Source organism: Vicugna pacos, chromosome 29, assembly GCF_048564905.1.
Source record: "Vicugna pacos chromosome 29, VicPac4, whole genome shotgun sequence".
NCBI classification, from domain to species: Eukaryota; Metazoa; Chordata; class Mammalia; order Artiodactyla; family Camelidae; genus Vicugna; species Vicugna pacos.
Genome location: NC_133015.1, coordinates 13,992,450 through 14,011,546, shown reverse-complemented (window position 1 = coordinate 14,011,546; position 19,097 = coordinate 13,992,450). Strand labels below are relative to the sequence as shown.

At 41.8% G+C, this 19,097-nt stretch overlaps 1 protein-coding gene and 1 long non-coding RNA gene across 13 annotated transcripts in view; one reads left to right on the top strand and one right to left on the bottom strand.

Annotated features, from left to right (window-relative positions):
• Positions 1–9,792, top strand: part of LOC116286013 (uncharacterized) — a 77,265-nt gene extending 67,473 nt beyond the window's left edge. Inside the window, exons 2-4 of the long non-coding RNA XR_012065440.1 lie at positions 8,153–8,216; positions 8,933–8,976; positions 9,735–9,792. This is a non-coding gene — a long non-coding RNA (uncharacterized lncRNA). The remainder of the gene's footprint in view (positions 1–8,152; positions 8,217–8,932; positions 8,977–9,734) is intronic.
• Positions 6,391–19,097, bottom strand: part of EYA1 (EYA transcriptional coactivator and phosphatase 1) — a 288,250-nt gene continuing 275,543 nt past the window's right edge. For all 12 annotated transcript variants that reach the window (XM_072951809.1, XM_072951808.1, XM_072951810.1 and 9 more), the window contains one exon: positions 6,391–7,677. In XM_072951809.1, the coding sequence (XP_072807910.1) occupies positions 7,597–7,677 (81 nt within the window). In that variant the 3' untranslated portion in view covers positions 6,391–7,596. The remainder of the gene's footprint in view (positions 7,678–19,097) is intronic.

Here is a 19,097-nt window from a genome sequence, read left to right as displayed (position 1 = left end):
TTCGGAGGCGGGCTCCGTGCTTGTAAACAAGGAAGCATGATGAACATAGTCAGAGGGGTCTTGCATTTAAGGACCTTGGAGCAGCCTTTGGGTACCTGGTTCGTCTCCACAGATGCAGTGTCCCTAAAGGGGGTGCAGGGAGTGAGTGTGGGGACCCTTGTCCTCCTGGAAATATGACCAAGGTCCTGTCCGCTGTCCCCCGCCTACCAGCCCACCTTCAGGTTCTGTTTTTGGAGGGTGATAGTAAAACCCTCCACAGAAAGGGTTTAGTGTCTTTAAAATCTCCTCCCGCCAGCCCCCATCCCCTTCTGCTGATCTGAACTGGAGAAGTGACCTTTGGGCGGAAAGGGCTTTAGCCCGATTGCTGCACTTTCTGGAACCATCAGGGAAACTCGATTGCTATTCTTGCCCCTAGAAACAGTTCACTGCTAACATACACGTTCAGTGATACAGAATTTGTTCCAAAGACAGCAAAGCCTACAAGGTCTGGATTAGAGAAAAGGTTTAGAATGAACCAGCCTCTCCCCGCAGCTGTAATCCTCTGACATCATACGCAACTTGGTGGCTGGGTCCAGCCAGATCCTTTGCAGTGCTGGATGGGGCAGGGGGCAGAAAGAGGGCCTTGGAAGCCTCTCGCATGTGCTCATGACTGGCTTTGCCTCTAGGACACCGGCTACGGGTTTCTATCCCCAGGGATGCCCTAGGACAAGCCCTCCTTCCATGTCGCTTGGATTACTGCGGTCCTCCCGCAGTCTCCCTGCTGGCAGTTACTATACATTTCTCTCTCGTTAATCCAGGGACGGATTAAGAGCCCATTAGCATCTTATTCTTTCATTTCCTTTAGGCTTATGAAAATGTCACCCCCTTAATGAGACTTGTTTCCAGCCAACATTCATTGCTGTCCTCTCTGGCCTTCCATCCTAAAATTCAAATTCTTTGCAACATTTGCTGCCCGCCCCCCAGATTTCCAGTGTTCTTGTGATCTAGTGAGGCCCCTGTCAGTCTTTTTTTTCCAGTTATCTCTGTTTCCCCACTAGGTGGCCAGCCCCTCAGGGACACCCCTGACACCAGGCAGACCTCTCCACTCACTGGAGGAATTCTCTAGACGATTAATGGAATTGAGTTCAGGGACACAAGGATTTTGGGGGCATAGGCATGGCCAACTGGGAATCAGAATGGCTTGGAAAGGAAAGGCCAGGAGCCGGGCGAGCACACTGCACACGCGGCCCTACCTTGCTGGAAGCTGACTTGAACTGGGGGTCTTTCCTACAGATCTGCTTGCCCCAAAGCAATGGCCCTTCACCTCACCTGCCAGGCAAGCCCCAACTAACCTAGACAAATGAAACTAGAATCTCTAGAGAGGGGCTCAGGAAGTCTTTAAGGCACCCAGGTGTTTTCAGCAGGCAGCCAATCGAGAAGCACTGGCAGAAAGGAATTAGAACATGTGGGGGCCTCCACTCATAGGGAGCTCCCCAGAGGTCACGGCAGGGTCCTGCCCAACGCGCAGCAGACAGGGGGAGGCGGGGAGGGCGAGTCGGTGGCAGCGCCAGCGTGGACAGCACCAGGTAGCTGGTCTCCTTCCCCACCTGGTGCGCACCTCATCCTCTGTGGGTCTTGGGGCTTTGAGCCAAGCCACACGGAGAGAAGATGGGCCAGGCCGTAGAGTGCTTGTAGCAGAAGAGGGGCTTCCGTCCCAGCTCAGGGGAGGAAATCCATTTTCAGGTTTGGCAGTCTAAGCTATGGTCCCGGCAGCAGACTCCCCCAGTCAAACCAGTGCACAGAACCAGTCCAGAATGGCGGTGCGGGGGGTGTCTGCACACGCAGGGGCTCCGAGCACACTCTGTGTCCCCACAGGAGACTTCTCTCTGAAGGGTTTTCCTCTGGCAAAGCATCCGTGTTTCTTCTGTTGCCAATAAAAACCCCCGGCGCTGTTCTTTCTCCTCCGCGTCCTTCTATTGCTTCTGACAGAGTTTGCCAGTTAGCTGAGGTCAGGATTTCCTTTTTACAAACAACCTGCTTTCAGTCAGTGGGGCCAAAGGTTTCCCAAATTACAAACCCTTTCATTTTTTCTGCCACAAGTTATCCTGTCAGTCTGTATAATTGCATGAATGGAGAGACATGGAAACATTTCTGAGAGACACCGAAAGAAAGAAATGCCTTTACGAGCCCTCCCCTGGACTGTCAGAGCTCTCCTGAGCGGGATGGGCAGGACCACGCGAACTGGCGGAAGCCTCTGTAGCTGCGCAGAGCGTGGGGGTTCCAGTGTCTGCGAGGAAACTTTGTCCAGTTCTTAAACGAACACGCAGTGTCCGAGGCAGCATCCCCACGTTCTGTTAAGCAAATGCCCTCCTTTATATTCATTTGAATTGGAGAACATCCAAGTCATATTCAGATGTTTTGAAAAGCAAATTTTAAAAGCTATTACAAAATATCTGTGAATTTGACATTGGTAAATGCTGATTGGAAGACAAATTTTAAACCAACCTCTGGAAGACGTGCTAAGGCTTTTTTAAAAAAAAAAAACAGCAGCAGCAGCTTTCAGGTATCACTGGACAATTGTACTGACTACGGACAGGATGCCAAACAGACCTTGAAGATGGAAGGTGCTGCCGAAGCCCTGGGGTGGGGCGAGAGAGCAGGGCACGGAGCCAGCTTTCATTGGCCTGAGAGCTCCTGATCTCTTCACGATTCCGTGTTGCGTCCAAGAGTCCGCTGGGGTCGTGACTCTGCCTTATTTGGCTGTGACCTCTCTGGCAAAGCATTTAACCTGAGTTTTGTAATCTGTAAAATAAAGGGCTCAGCTAGACACTACTGAGAGCTAACATCTGAAGTCTGGTCTAGCCTGGCGTGGCATAATCACCACCGTGAAGGGGTCCAGGCTGCGTGTGCTGATGCAGGAGGCTGGATGAGATTTCTTTTCCCATCCTCTTGATTTTTCTTTCTCCCTGAGCGGAGGGATGAATGGCTACGTTCATGTGTAATAAAAGCCTGAAGTTTTACTCAGAGGTGAAGGCCAGTTAAAGCCTCAGCCTGCTCTCCTGACCACGCCGACCCACCCTCCCTGAGCCCCGGTCCTGGGGCCTGCGGCTTTTCTTCCCCTTCTCGTCTCCCCTCACCCTGCTCTGGCTGGTCCAGCCTGCAGGTCTCAGCTTAGACGTCAGCTCTTCGGGGGAGCGTTTCCTGCCTGCCCTGCCAGCCCTGCCTCCCTCACCATCAGTACTGCTCCCTGAAGCCTGTGGTATCATTGCGATTCTTTTTTTTTAAAATAGCCACCATCCCAATGCTTGAGGTCAGGGTACTAGACTGTTTTTAAAAAAATTATTTACTTATTTTTTAAATGGAGATACGGGGGATTGAATTGAACCCAGGACCCCATGAATGCTAAGCACGCATTGTACCACTGAGCTCTATACTCAGCCCTAGACTGTCTTTTTCATCTTGTTTCCTAAACCATGCCAGTCCCCTTGTAAACAAATCATCTGTGCCATCAAAGAGCTGGTCCTTTAGTTGGGGAGGACAAAAATGTCCGTGAATACCTGGCCATCATAATAACGGGCAGCATAAATAACATGCCAAGTGGTGTCCCAAGCACTTTACGCAGGTTAACCTACTTGGTTCTCATAATAATGCTCTGAAGTAGACATTGTTACCCCCGTTTTACATATGAGGAGATTAAGGCGCAGTGAAGTTAAACTACGTGGCCAGCTAAAACCGGGAAGATGGGATTCAAACCCAGGCAGCTGGCCCGTGAAGGCTGGGCTGTCAGCCACTGGGTGTGCTATCTCACGGTGGTGGGGAGACCCCTACCTCCGGAGGTGTCCAGATTCCTCGTGTCTCACCGCTTCCCTTGTTCAACCCGTTAGCCAGTGCTGTCGTCACCGTCACAAAAAATAAACCCAGCTGACCATTTCCCCATCCTCATCTGCCCCTGGCTGTTGCTCCCGGCTAGCCTGGTAACTTGTGTCCCCACTTCTTCTCTTGCTGGTTTGTAGCCCATTCTTCACCCAGTGGCCCAAGCGATCATTTCAAAGAGGGTATCAGATGGGGTCACAACCCTGTGTGAAGCCCTCAGTGGCCATTAGACTAGCATCCAAATGTCTCAGCAAGACTTTCGGAGTCTCAGCTCCTTCCCAGAGTCACCTCTTCTTGGACCTGTGGGTGTGAGTCTCACTCCTCGAACACAGTAAATAGAAGTCCTCTCTTCTGGGGATTGTTGCCTCTGTACTCTGCCCCTGATCTTCACATATTGCCTGCTTCTGAGCAGTTGGTCTCGGTTCACATGTCTTGTCTCTGTCCATCCTGTTCAAGGAAGCCCTGTGCCCCCCATGCCCTGTCTTCATTTTCCATAAGGAACGTTTCCCACTGAATGTATCCTATCCCTTCATTCATTTGGTAATTCATTTGTCTGTTGCCACCTATTCCGATGTAAACTCCATCCTCAGGAGTGGGGACCTCCATCCCTAGCATCTAGAACAGTGAGCCTTTATTGAAGGGAATGATAGGAACTGCCAACAAGACTGTGGACATTGAGTGGGAGAAGTTCAAGAGGTGGAGCTAACACTGTGCTGTGATGGGGAGGGAGGCTCTGCAAAGGAGAAGGCTCTGGATGGAGCTGGACATGGTTTGGGTGGATTGAAGGTGGAGGAAGCATTGACAGCCGTGGGAAAGCTCTAGTAAAGATGAGGCAGGGATGCTTACAGGCAGTTGGGTCCATTAAAGAGCCCAGTTAATATATCCTGAAGGTTTGTTCATAAGAATAATGAGAGATAATGGGAAAAAAGTTGCAATGTTATTTGGAAACCCTAGAATGCCAGGTACAGAAGTCTGGGCTCTAATCTATGGTCCAAGGGGAGCCCTTTAAACATTTTAGCCAGGGGGTGTCAAGTTCGAAGCAGTGCTTTAGAAAAGTCATCTTTTGGGGATATGCTCTCCATTTTGCCTATTTCCATACTTTCTTTGCCTGAGACCTCACGGTCCCGCCCCGCTCCACTGCTGCCTTGTAAAGATGTTCCCCAAACTCTTCATTCTCCGGTGTCAGAGGACGCTCAGACACTTCATTACTCAAGCCACTTGGCCGAGTGTGTGTGTGTGAAAAATGAACATCCTGGGCCTGATAAACAAGTCAGATCACTGCGTTTTTGATTCTCACGTGTTTGTACATACAAATGTTGTGTTGCTAAGATTAAATCCCAGGAGGAAGCCAGTTGTGTTGCTTTATAGCTCTTTGGCAGTGATTGGTCTGGCCAAATCTTAGAGGTGTATGTTGTGGGCGTTCTTTATAGATGAAACTGGTTTATAGTGCTGTCTCTTGGGTATTTAAGTGGCTCAGTCTATGCTCTGGCATCCGAGATACTTGATGCTGAATTCTGTTCTATAGCAGATAAATGTGAGTCAGGGTCTAGTTTATATAGGTTTGGAGGAAGCAAAGAGCTTTTCCATTCGTCTGTTTTTACAGTGATCAAAGAAACAGCTGTTACTCCCCTCGCTTGGTCCTCTCCAGGACTGATAAAGCCATTACTGCAATTGCTTCATACGACTTCCTTTTGTTGGACTCTGAGCCTTCTTAAAGCAACTGAGATCCTGCTGTTTCTCGTAACCAAGACAAAGAAAATACTGACATGCAAGGAGCTTACAGTACTTCACAAATCCGTTTTATTAATTTAAACACAAATTTAATGAAGAAAAATCCTGTACACAATTGTGGACACAACACACCTTTATACAGTAAGGCCAAGATAAACCTTGTCTTTTCAGTCTGCAGAGTACAAAAACGTAAAATGAAAAGGCTAGAAAAATTGTCAACTTCTGTTTGCTTCAAGCAAAAGAAAAAAAAAACTGAATTATTATTATTACACATTTGGAGAATTCACAACTAATTCTAGCAGCAACATGAAACTTGAGAAAAGGATAGAGTAGCACTTTTGCCACTTTGGGTCAAAACTGGTGTTTTTTTCCTCCCAAAATATTATTAAAGAAAATTCATCCATGAAGTAATTTCATGACAATGGAAGGCTTTAGATGAGAGAAACTAGCGCCTAGATGAACTGACCGATCCCTTTTGGAGAAACTTTCTTAGGGTATTACAAAGGTGACTGTTTTTATTGCCCAGATTATGCTTGTCACGTAATAATCCATCCTGAGGGCAAAGGGTAGCGTTGTTTCCTTGGTGATGATGACCGGCCACGTCCACTGCAGGCGATGAACTTGTCCTGGGGGGGCTGGGTGGGGGCGGGGGGAGGTGAGTGTGGAGGAAAAGACAGAAGGACACAAAGGTAAGAAGTACTACAAAGTTTTGCTGAGTTCCAGCTATGGGGTAATGTCCTCCCTAACGTCATTTTAAACAGGAAAATGCAGACACTGTCATCTGAGCACATGGAAACTCTGCGAGTGTCCAATTCATGAACCACTTTATTAATAAAATATATCTATCAATCAGCTACATTCTTTCTGTGGGAAGAAGCATTTGAATAATCATTTTTTCCCCAAGTAGTTACATATAATACACTAGGGTTGAAAATGAAAAAGTGAGGTTGTAAGAGGGCTTTTTTCCCCCAAATTAAGACACTGCTGTGTTATTTTACCAAGGCCCTCCTAACAGCATTTTTTTAAAAAAAAGAACTGATGGGGAGAAAAAAAAAAAAAGGAAAACAAAATCCTATTGACACTTGACATCCATGCCTTTGGTCTTGACAACATCATCTAAAAAAAAAAATCCATTATCTACATATTTATACCCAGTACTTGGATAAGGCACTGCACATCTGTGCACACTGCCTCATACTTCACGAGCAAGGCATTGCTACCTCTCAGCATCCTTTTCCTAAACAATATGTAAAAGAATCATCCATTATTACAAATTTACACCAAAAATTCTTTCTGTACATGATTGTCTCAGTGATGTACATATTATACGTTTAAATTAGACATATTTTAAACTACTTTGCAATGTGCTAAAATTCAAAGTACTTGCTGTGTCGTGAGGCCAGGGCCTTTAATTGCTTCTCTCTTAAGCTAATCATCTCTTCAATTATTTGATGTCCAAAAAGTCTGTTCAAGTGAACTGTATGGTTCTTGAATTATACCTCAATAAAGCTGTTTTTTTTTAAAGTCTGTTCATAAATAAGTAGAGATGTAGAGATTACCCTGGATATGAGACACCAAAAAGTAAACCTTTACAAGAAAAATCCCCCCACTGGTATTCAGGAAACACATTTCAGTCTTCGTTGTGCAATCAAGTTGGCTGTATTGGAGAAGCTGTTTATGTCACATTGAAGATTCTAAAAACTTAAGCATCTGCAGGTCCTTTCTTCACAGGTTTGAACCATGTAGTTAATGTGGCCAAGACACATCACACTGTGCTAGAACATTCTCATGGCTTATTTTCATGGGATTCACAGTACAAGAGTCAACAGCTGTTCTGAAGAAAGGGATGTGGTCCTTCACGTCCCGCTAGGGCAGAGGTGAGGACCCCCAGCAGCTGGGCATCAATACGTTGAAATCGCTAGTTTGGAGTCCAGCGCCGACACGGGACGCAGGCCTGCTGGATTTGTTCCTGGTCACAGGGCAGATGTGCGATTTCAAAGTGCTATGTGGCAGTTACAGGTACTCCAGTTCCAAGGCATGATGTAGGGCCATGAGGTCCGAGTGACTGGACACCCTCCAGAAGGGCATGGCGTGCTGTGAAAGGGGCAGACACACAATGAGGATGGAGAGCACTCCCAGCACGGGCCCTGGAAGCCCACGTTGGAAATCCATTCTGCTGCCCACCCCCGCTTTTTTCAGTCTTGTGAAAATCGCCAGTTAAGATCTTAACATCACATCTGTTTAAAACAAAACTTCAAACTTAATCCTCCCCTAAGAATACTGGACTGCATTTTAAAATGGAACCTGGAGTCTGTTTCTTTTAAGAAGGTGATGGGTCTTTCTTCAGCACATCTACGCTGTGACTTGCATGCCGATTTCAAACTTTAACTAAAACACAGTAGCTACGAACCAAAACCTTGTCCAACAGTTGCCTTTCAGAATCTGTACCCAGTGGATTTTTCACGCTGAAAGTTTAAGCAGCTTTCCTTTAGCTGGTGGTGGTTTTACATTTTCCAGAACTTAATGTTACTCATGTAAGAGGCAACTTTTGTTCATTTATTTCCATCAGGCGTTCTTCGCTCTGACGTTTAGACAGCTTTACCAGATGGGAAAATTTTAAATGAACACCTAAGGTAGGTTTCTGTTTTTTGGTAGTTATTGTTTAAAACATCAATCTCAAAATCTAGCTTAAATAATGGGAAGGTTTGTGAAATGTGTGAAATTCAAACCAGAGACAAGAAAAACGGGGGGAAAAAAACCCCACAGAGGTTACCTCATCCATGAAGGATGAAAACATGATTATGAAGTTGACTGCTCCAAAGCACTGGAGTAAGTACAAATCTTTTTCTTGGGTAAGTGAATGATAATCATTACCTTTCTTTCAGAGGACAAAATTCTGTCTAGCCCATAGGAAAATAATTTTTTTCACACAAAAAATGTGGAACCCTAAGTATAATTTGAAATTATATAGTTCAAAGGAATTTTTTAAAAAAAATTCAGACTATTAGGAGAATGTGGCATGAGAGCAAATAGAATTCGGAACTGAGGAGTTTGTGGGGGATTATCTGTAAGGAATAGAGAAGCTACTAGTGTCACTCGGTTATTAACACTCTTTGTCTCAATCTGCTAAAGGCCTGACCACAGTTCAATATCACGTGTAGATCTTTCTGGATTTTATACTGTTTTAGAATATGTCTATATTTGTGTTATCATTCAGTAATAGAATTAAACAGAACCAAGTACTAGAGATCTTTTCAAATTTTTAGAATGTCCTGCTTGGCAACTTTAGATCCTAAAAATAGACTGTACTGGCTTTCATTCACTCAATAATGACTTTTTGAATTTGCAGGCAGGGTGTAGAAGACATCCCAGGCCCACCTGCTCAGTCTGTGGGTGAGTAGCAGCAAAAAAGAGGTGGGGGGAGGTCATTCCCTTTGCCCGGAGAACTGGGGAAACACTTGTTAAGAGGAAATAATAGTTGAGCCAGTTATGAAAGGCCGATCACTTTAGAAGAGCACTTTAATGGCTGTGAGTGAAGGAGAGGAGCAGAGGATGAAGGAGAAATTCACCACGAGCATCCTGGCTGTGTGAGAGAGACATGACTGTGACCTGATTGGCTGTAGGAGCCCAGTGGAGCAGCACCTGGTAACCCTCTTAAACAGAATAATAATGGTAGTCTTATAATCACTCATTGTTAAATGTAAATCATGACTGAGGCTGGGGGAGAGGACAGGGAACTCAAACACGTGTTAACAAATAATTAGAACTAACAGTGCAAAATAATATTTTCCCTAACTAAGCACATACTGATGTGAAGATTATGGCTCTAGGCCAAATGGGTGCAAAGTAAACAGGTTTTTTCTTGCATCAATGTTTAGCTTGGAACAAATATTTCTTACATGAAGTCTTTGAGAGATGGCTGCAAAGAAGGAAAGAAAAGCAGGTTCGAGAATGAGGAGACCCGAGTTACTCTCTCAACTCTGACTTTAGTTACATGACTTCGAATCATAACAAACCTCCCTGGAGCTGCAGTTTGTTCATTTGTAAAATAAGGGTTTAGGGGGAATGACTCACTGTTGCTTCTAGGTTTAAGATGATCTATAACTTTATCATTATCATTAAAATCACCTATTGCTTCTCCATCACTGCAGGTACAGCAGATTTGTAAAATAACATACACAATGTAAGCTTCCACTGCCAAGGACCAGCAGGTAAGATGTATCTGCTTGAAACTATTTCATTACAATATACAGCAGTGAGGAATTAAGAATCGGGATGACCTAGCCAGAGCAATCAGGCAAGAAAAATAAGTAAAAAGCGTCAGAATTGGAAAGCAGGAAGTAAAACTATTTGCAGATGACATGATTTTATATATAGAAAATCCTAAAGACTCCAACAAAAAAACCTGTTAGATATAATCAACAAATTCAGAAAAACTACAGGATGCAACATTAACAAATATCAGCAGCATTTCTATACTCTAAGAACAAATTATCTGACAAAGAAATAAAATGATCTCATTTACAGTAGCATCAAAAATAAAATACTTAGGATTTCCAGTCAAGATGGCAGAACGGTAGGATCATGAGCTCCCCTGTCCTCATGACTACAATGAAACCACAACTGAATGCTAAAGGACCATCGGGAAAAAAGACTGGAACCTAGCAAAAAAGATCTGCACCTGGAAACGTAAAGAGGGAACCACAGCAGGACGGTAGGAGGGGCCCTGCTCACGATGTAACTGGGCCCTGTCCCCCCTGGGTGGGCGACCCACAAGCTGAAGAATAGTTAAGCCACAGAGGCCCTCCCACAGGGTTGAGAGCTCTGAGCCCCACGCCAGGCTCCCCAGCCCGGGTTCTGGCTTTGGGAAGAGAAGGAAACCCCAGGACATCTGGTTTTGAAGGCCAGTGGGGCTTGGCTCCAGGACTGCCACAGGACTGGGGGAAATGGAGACTCCATTTGCTTGGGAAGCGTACACAGAAACTCACATGCGCCAGGTCCAAGGCCAGAGGCAGTGATTTCATAGGAATCTGAGCCAGGTCTGCCTGCTGGATTTGGAGGGTCTCCTGGGGATGTGGGGGACAGCTGTGGCTCACTTAGGGGACATAAAAGCTGGTGGTGGGCTTTCCTGGAGGTTGACATCATGATTGGATCATTAGCATCAAGACCTAGCCCCACCAAACAGCATACAGGGTGGGAACACAGCCCTACCCACCAGAGGTCCAGGATCCAGCTTTACCCAGCAGTGGGCAGGCACTGGCTTCTCCTGCCAGGAAACTTGCATAAGCCTCATCCACCAGGGGCAGATACTAGAAATAAGAAAACAACTACCCCAAAGCCTGTGGAAGAAATCCACAAACACATGGAAAGATAGACAATATGAGGTGGCAAAGGAGTATCTCCCAGGCCAAGGCACAGGATAAAATCCCAGAAGAAGAAATAAGTGATGAGGAGCTAGGCAATTTATCTGAGAAAGAGTTTAAAGTAATGATGGCAAAGATGTTCAGAGAATTCAGGAGGAGTATAGATGCACAGAGTGAAGTTTTAGCAAAGAGCTGGAAAATATAAAGAATACCCAGAGTTGAAGAATAAAATCACTGACATGAATAACACACTAGAAGGAACCAAGAATAGACTAAGTGAGGCAGAAGAATGGATCAGTGAGCTAGAAGACAGATGAGAGGAAATCACTACTGCAGAATAGAAAAAAGAAAAAAATGAAAAGAAATGAGGATAGTTTAAGAGAACTCTGGGACAACATGAAGTACACTAATATTCACATTATAGGGGTCCCAGAAAAAGAAGAGAGAGAAAGGACCTGAGAAAAATTTTGAAGAGATAATCACTGAAAACTTCCCCAACTTGGGAAAGGAAACAGTAACCCAAGTCCAGGAAGTGCAGAGTGCCACACAGGATCAACCCAAAGAGGAACATGGCAAGGTGCATAGGCTTCAAATTAAGAAAAATTAAGGATGAGGAGAAAATAAAAAAAATTAGCAAGAGAAAAGCAACAAATACCATACGAGGGAACTCCCATAAAGTTATCAGCTGATTTTTCAGCAGAAACTCTAAAGGTCAGAAAGAGTGGCATGATATATTTAAAGTGATGGAAGAGGAAAACTTAAAACCAAGAATACTCTATCCAGCAAGGCTCTCTTTCATACCAAAAGCTTCAAAGACAGACAAAAGCTAAAAGATTTCAGCACCATCAATCGAGCTTTACAACAAATGTTAAAGGACCTTCTCTAGTCATCAAACTGTAAGAAAAGAGTACAAAAAGAAGGGGGGGGGAAAGACCTACAGAAGATTGCTTTGGCTGTTTGGGGTCTTTTGTGGTTCCTTATAAATTTCGGAATTGTTCGTTCTAGTTCTGTGAGGAATGTCGTGAGTATTTTGATGAGGGTTGCGCTGAATCTGTGGATTGCTTTGTATAGTATGGCCATTTTTATACTGTTGATTCTTCCAATCCAAGAACACAAGAAATCTTTCCATTTCTTTGCATCATTTTGGTTTTTGGAGTATAGGTAACCTCCTTGGTTAAGTTTATTTCTAGGTATTTTGATGTTTTTGATGTAATAGAAATGTTTATGCTGGTTATAAAATTCTGGTTTTTGAAGCGGAAAAAAAAAGTGAAGAGCCACAAATGGCAAAATATCCTTCTTTCTTACAGGTGAGTTGTACTCCATTACATGTATATTTGCTGCATCTTCATTATCTGCTCAACTATTGATATGCACTTAGGATGCTTCCATGTCTTGGCAATTGTAAATATTGTTGCTGTTAACAGCAAGGTGTATGTATCTTTTTGAATTAATTCTTATTTTGTGGTTAGCTTTAGCTTTTTAAACTTACATAATTATTAAAAACATTCTTAGAAACAATGAAGAGTACATATATGTAAATTAAAAAATATATGGGCAGTAAAAAAAAAAGCTATCAAGCCATGAAAGACATGGAAGAAACTTAAAGGTCATATTACTATGACCTATCTGATTCCAACCAAACAACATTCTGGAAAATGCACAGCTACGGAAACAATAAAAAGATAGTGGTTTCCAGAGGTTTGGGGAGAGGGAGGGAGGATTCTTAGGACAATGAAATTATTCTGTATGATACTCTAGTGGTGACTACATGCCATCATGCATTTGTCAAAACCCATAGAATGTACAACATCAAGAGTGAACCCTAATGTAAACTATGGACTTTGGTTGATAATGTGTCCATGTTTGTTCATCGATTGTACTAAATATGCCACACTGATGCAGGATGTTGAGGGTAGCGGAGTACATATGTGTGGGTGGGGAGGGCTATGTGCAAACTCTCTGCATTTTCTGCTCAATTCTGCTGTGAACCTGAAACTGCTCTAAAAAATAGTCTATTAATAAAAAATACATAAGTTTAAAAAAATACTTAGGAGGTGAAGGATCTCTACACTGAAAACTGTAAGACATGGATGAAAGAAATTAAAAAGGTATCCTATGTTCATGGATTGGAAGAATTAATACTGTTAAAATGTCCATAGTACCCCAAACCCATCTACAGATTCAATGCACTTTTTATTAAGATTCTAATAGTGTTTTTAACAGAATAGAAAAAACAGTCTTAAAATTTATATGGAACTCTAAAAGGCCCCAAATTGCCAAAGAAATCCTAAGAAAGAACAAAGTGGGAGGCATCACACTTTCTAATTTCAAGCTATAATTATAAAGCTATGGTAATCAAAACATAAAATCAAAATTTTATGGTACTGGCATAAAAACAGACACAGAAAAACCAAGCAGAATCCAGAGCCCAGAAATAAACCCATGTATAAATGCTAAGCTAATATTTGTACAAGGGAGCCAAGAATATTCAAGAAAAGACAGTCTCTTCAATAAATGTTGCTGGAATACTGGCTATTCAGATAAAATAATGAAACAATTAACTTGAAAAGGTCTAAAGGCTTAAATGTAAGAACAGAAACCCTAAAACTCCTATAAGAAAACATAGGAAAAAAGCTCCTTGACATGAGTCTTGGCAATCATTTTTCAGATATGACACCTAAAGCACAAGAAACAACAACAAAAAATGTGAACTACATCAAACTAAAAAAAAAAAAGCTTCTGCACAGCAAAAGAAGTGACTGACAAAATGAAAAGACAACCTATGGAATGAGAAAAAATATCTGTAAACCATATATGTGATAAAGGGTTGACATCATTCAACTCAGTAGCAAAATAAATAACTTAATTTAAAAATGGGCAGAGGACCTGAATAGACATTTTTGCAAAGATATACAGATGGCCAACAGTTATCTGAAGAGGCGTTCAACGTTGCTAATCGGAGAAATGCAAATCAAAAGCACAGTGAGGTTATCACCTCTGAGCTTTTTAGAATGGCCTTCAGCAAAATGACAAGAGATAACAAAGGCTGATGAAAATGCAGAGAAAAGGGAACACTTACGTGGTGTTGGTCACAATGTAAATTGGTACAGCCATTCTGATAAACAGTATGGTGGCTTCTCAAAAAATTAAAAATAGAAGTACTACATGATTGAACAATCCCACTTCTGGGTATATATCCAAAGGAAATGAAAACACCGTGTCAAAGAGATATCTGCACCCTCATGTTCATAGCCACATTATTTATAAGTGTCCACTGACAGATGAACGGATAAAGACATTGTGGTATATATACATATAATGAAATACTTGGCCATAAAAAGGAGATCCTGCCAGTTGCAACAACATGGATGGACTTTGAGGGCATTATGCTAAGTGAAATAAGACAAAGACAATACTGTGTGATCTCACTTAGATGTGGAATTAAAAAACAAAAAACCTAAAGTCATTGAAAAAGATCAGATTTGTGGTTACCAGAGGCAAGGTGTGTGGGGAGGGAAAGGGAATTAGATGAAGGTAGTCAAAAGATACAGCCCCAGTACTTATTTACCTTCTAACTGGAAGTGTGTAACATGCAATATGGTGACTACAGTTAACACTGCTACATGGTATATTCGAAAGATAAGAGTCTACTAACCTTATTGTGGTAATCATTTCACAGTATATGTAAGTCAAGACATTAGGTTGTACACCTTAAATTTATACAATGCTGAATGTCAATTGTATCTCAATAAAACCGAGAATCAAAACAATAAATTCAGAGAGGGGAGAGCTCAGCTCTAAGCTGGAGGGGGGTAAATGGGTTCTGCGCTGAATCTGAAGAATGGGCAACTGTGGTTAGGTAGGTGGAGAGGGATGGGACTCCCAGTCAGGAGATGCTATGTGACAAAGGTGCACAGATTACCTCCTGTGGAGGTAATGGGGCTGGAACACTGTGTTCATGATAAGCACTAATAAGAAGGGAGATTTTTTCTTTTCCAGGTAGAAGTATGTTAAGCAATTTAGTGAGGAACTGGGGGAAGGATGGAACGGAGGTGTGGCTGGTAGCAGAGAAACCAGGCAAAGGAACGGGGAAATGGAGTGAGTGCACTGATGGGAGACACACGGTGAAGAGAGAATTCACACTACTCGGTGATGGGTCTGAGGTAGAGAACAGCAAATCAAATTTGGGTGAACTGGTTTGGGACAGGAGAATTTATGTGCTGATACTCAGATGGGATACGTAAATGGAGAGAGTCCATCAGGTAACTAGAGCCATGGGACTGGAAACAGAGCAAACACACAAATCTTAACAGAAATGATAGCTGAGACTGATGTGTATATGATTTAGTTGGTCAAGATTAGGTGTATATTGAGAGAAGTGGATTCTAAGACCTAAATCATAGGAAGTAGCACATGCTTTTGGGTCATTAGAACCAAAATGTTCCATGACTAATGGGAAAGTAATAACACATACTTTCTATTCCTCTTGCCCATACGTGCAGCTTTCCACATCCCATTCTGCCATCTTTCCTCCTTGTCTGGTATTTTGCATTGATCCCTTCTGCGTACACATAAGATTAATAATATAAAAAGCTGGGTGCATGGACGCTCACATATAATCTGAATTTTGCTGAATTGTTAAAAATGTATTAACAAAATATTTCAAATACATAAAAGCACATAACCTTTGCCCCGACTATTGCACTTCTAGGAACTGATCCTACAGATACACTTGCCCCCACATGAACCACAATGACTGCTCACTGTAGAACTGTTGGAAACCACCGAAATGTTCAGCCCCAAGGGACTCATTAAATTATAGCGCGTCAACGTAACGGAATACGGATGCAGCCATTTGTGAGAAATTAGAGATGCAGAGTTGCAGGTACGGAAAAAAGTGAATAGTTACCATTTGTATAAAAAATAAAGACTATATCTGTGCTTTCACATGCATATGTTCTCGCTAAGAAAATTTGCATATGGAGGTACAGATACTTCCCAAATTGTAAATAAAGAGATACTCTAAGAACTCATGGAGCTTTGCTCTTTGATTGTTTGTATATCTGTCTCCCCTCTGGACAGAAGTGAGCTCTTTAAGTTGAATTTCATCTTCGTTCTTAAAGACCTGGCAGATAGTTTGTGCTCGTTAAGTTAAATGAATGTAATGGCTTTAGAATAATAAAGTTCTGTACTCAGTGTGAGTCATCCCTGTGTCTCACTTAAATCAAACTAAAAGCAAAAACCTGCATTAAAAACGTCCTTTTCTAAACAGAAGAAGCTCTTATTTTCCTCCTGATTGAATTCAGAATCAAGCATTATTAATCAGATTCTCAGCTTCATCTGGGTTTTCAGCAAGTTTGGGAATGCACATTTAAAATGGACATATTTTTATGAAGCCTTTGTCATTATGCAGAATAATGGATGCTTGCCATCGCCATTCCCTCCATGTTACTCACAAGAGGTTCATTTTAAGTCGTTTTCTGAAAAGTAAATAAAGTAAGTTTCATTACAGAGTTATAAAACGAGGCCATTTCTACTCTGGAACCAAAAACTGTCAGCATGCATTTTTTTACTTACATTTTGATTTTTTAAAAATCACACATATATGCCTGGTTATTTTCACTTGAGGTAAGCTGTAAATTTGATGGTAAAAAAGAAAGCCTGGCAGATTTTGACAACAAAAGAGATACATGAAAGAAAGCTCTCTAGAGGCAGATGACTTGCTTCTTTGCACAGTCTAAGAGCAAAGAGGGGCTTGGAGATAACTCTTAAAAGAGATCTTTTTAGAATAATTTTTTTTTAAACCAAAGGTATTTCTAACCTTCTCTTTGAAGGGTTTTTTTTTTTTTAATAATATGAATTACAGAATTAGATGAAATTACTGATGAAACTCCTGGAACACTGGTAAAGAGAACCAGGGGGACAGAGCAGATTTCAGATGACCGAGACAAAACAGGTCACGGGCAGAGTACTTCCTGGTTTCCATTTCTGGGCTTAAGTACCTACCAGTAGCAGAACACTATTTAGGGAGAGGAAAGACATCTCAGCAGGAAAGAGAGTTTTGTACTAGAGTTTTAAAAGGTGACAGGAAACTAAGAGACAAGCTAAATGGTTAAAACTGATTTAGAAGAAATGCAAAAGGTTTTGGTTTTCTGAAACATTTTTGTGCTCAAACTTGCAGAACTCCACTAGTTACTAGTTCTTTGGTAGCTTTTAATTTAATAATCTGAAATGCTTGCAAACTACATGATATACTAGAATGATTTATCTTTAAAATTTTAATCATGAATGTAAAATTAGAACGAAACACTGCACACTTTATTCTAACAATTTAAAAAAATCATTAAAATTTCTTTTTTAATAAATAAATCATTAAGATATGAAAATAAAGTTTATAATTTGAAGGAACTTTGTGCTAAATCTCATAATTGGCTTTAAATCCTAGTTTGGCCAATTTCTAGCTGTGTGATCTTGTATTCACCTTCCTGTGCCTCAGTTTTCTCGTTTATAAAGTGGATCTAAGGACTCCTCATAAAATTTTTGGTGAAGATTTAATGAGATGATGGATACAAAGTGCCTAAAAGAGGGTCTGGGACATGATGAGGACTTTAAAATTGACAGTAATTCTTGATACTTACTATTATGATTATGAATCCTTCTATAACCTGACCATCTCTTTATTTCTCTAGCTTGAATTTTCACAGAGTTTTTAAAATGTGACACTAAATTGTAGTCTTTCCCCTGAATTAAATACTTAAATACTTCCCCTAAATTAAATATTCTCTATTTCTATGCAAAACTCCACACATTAAAGATACTCATTATTTACTGTGAATTATTAGATTCTTGTCTCTTAACTTATGCACAAAGTAACCTAGAAAGGCTAGACAGAATTTAAGAAAGAAATGGTCACTTTGTCACTCTAGATGGATGACATCTGAATCTTATGCACTATTAATAGGAATCTGCATCTTCTGAAAACTCTCTACACTTTACAAACATACATTAAAAATCTCTTACAACTCCTAGTCACAGTTTCATTAGAGTTCCCACGCCTACCTCTCAAGCTGCAGAGTTTGTAACAGATGGTACAGGACTCATCACATACACTTATCCCAAGAAATTACAACCGAAAGTTGAAGCTACAAGTATTCATGCACGGTCCAGGAATTTAAAGAGGATGTTCTTTGCACGCAGCTGCCTAATTCTTTTTGTATAAATGTGTGTGTTTGTCCTGAATAAAAATAACATGTCCAAAGAAAGACAGTGGAAACAGTTTTAACTATTCCTCAAAGGGAGCAAATACTCTTAGTTCTATTACTGCTTTCAATTCTAACCTCAAGCCAAGAATTCCTTTACATTTTCCTTGTTGTGTTCACCCATGCACACATCTAAAAAACATACTTCTCAGAAAGGTATAGGGTAAGACTCACTCACAGAAACCTTGATGGGGGCCCAAAAGATTTTGTGTTCCTTGCATTTTAAGCGGTGACTTAAATGACTTTCATAAACATTCGTCTGTCTACCGCAAGCTAGAAAGCCACCTTCTGGCAACTTTCTCTTGAAATTCAATCTTTCTGGGGAACACTAGATGGAGAAGGACCAGCCTGGAGGGCAGATTCACACCTTGGCCCTGGGCCATATTGGCATGAAATACTCCTCTTCAGTTCTACAGAGCTCAGAGGTGTAAATCTATTCCATGTTCCCCTACCCACCAGAAGGTCCTGTCTAGAAACGGCATGGGGATTCCAGAGGCTTTCTCAGGAAAAAGACTTGAGTCTGGATTTCCACCAAATATTCTCTTTAACTCTCCAAGGTTGAGTTTTGGGTATTCTATTTAGTCTGGGAAAGACTTCTTTTTATGAAGACAGCCCAGAGGGCTAACAGAGGTACCCAATGGCAATGGCGGTGGCCACTGGTGAAGATGGAACACAGAATTAGTGCTGAGATGGCAAACACTGCTTAACATCAGGCTTTAAGAAAGTGTGTATGGGTTTCCGACAGCACCCGTCACACTTGGGGAGACTAACCCTGGGCACATCATGCATCTATGTGTGTAAGTGAAATAATCTATTATTTACAGAACTAGGTAGGGTCAGCTTCTGTGCTTCTGTTGGCATTTAGAGGCACTGAGGTGAATGAAGTTTTCTT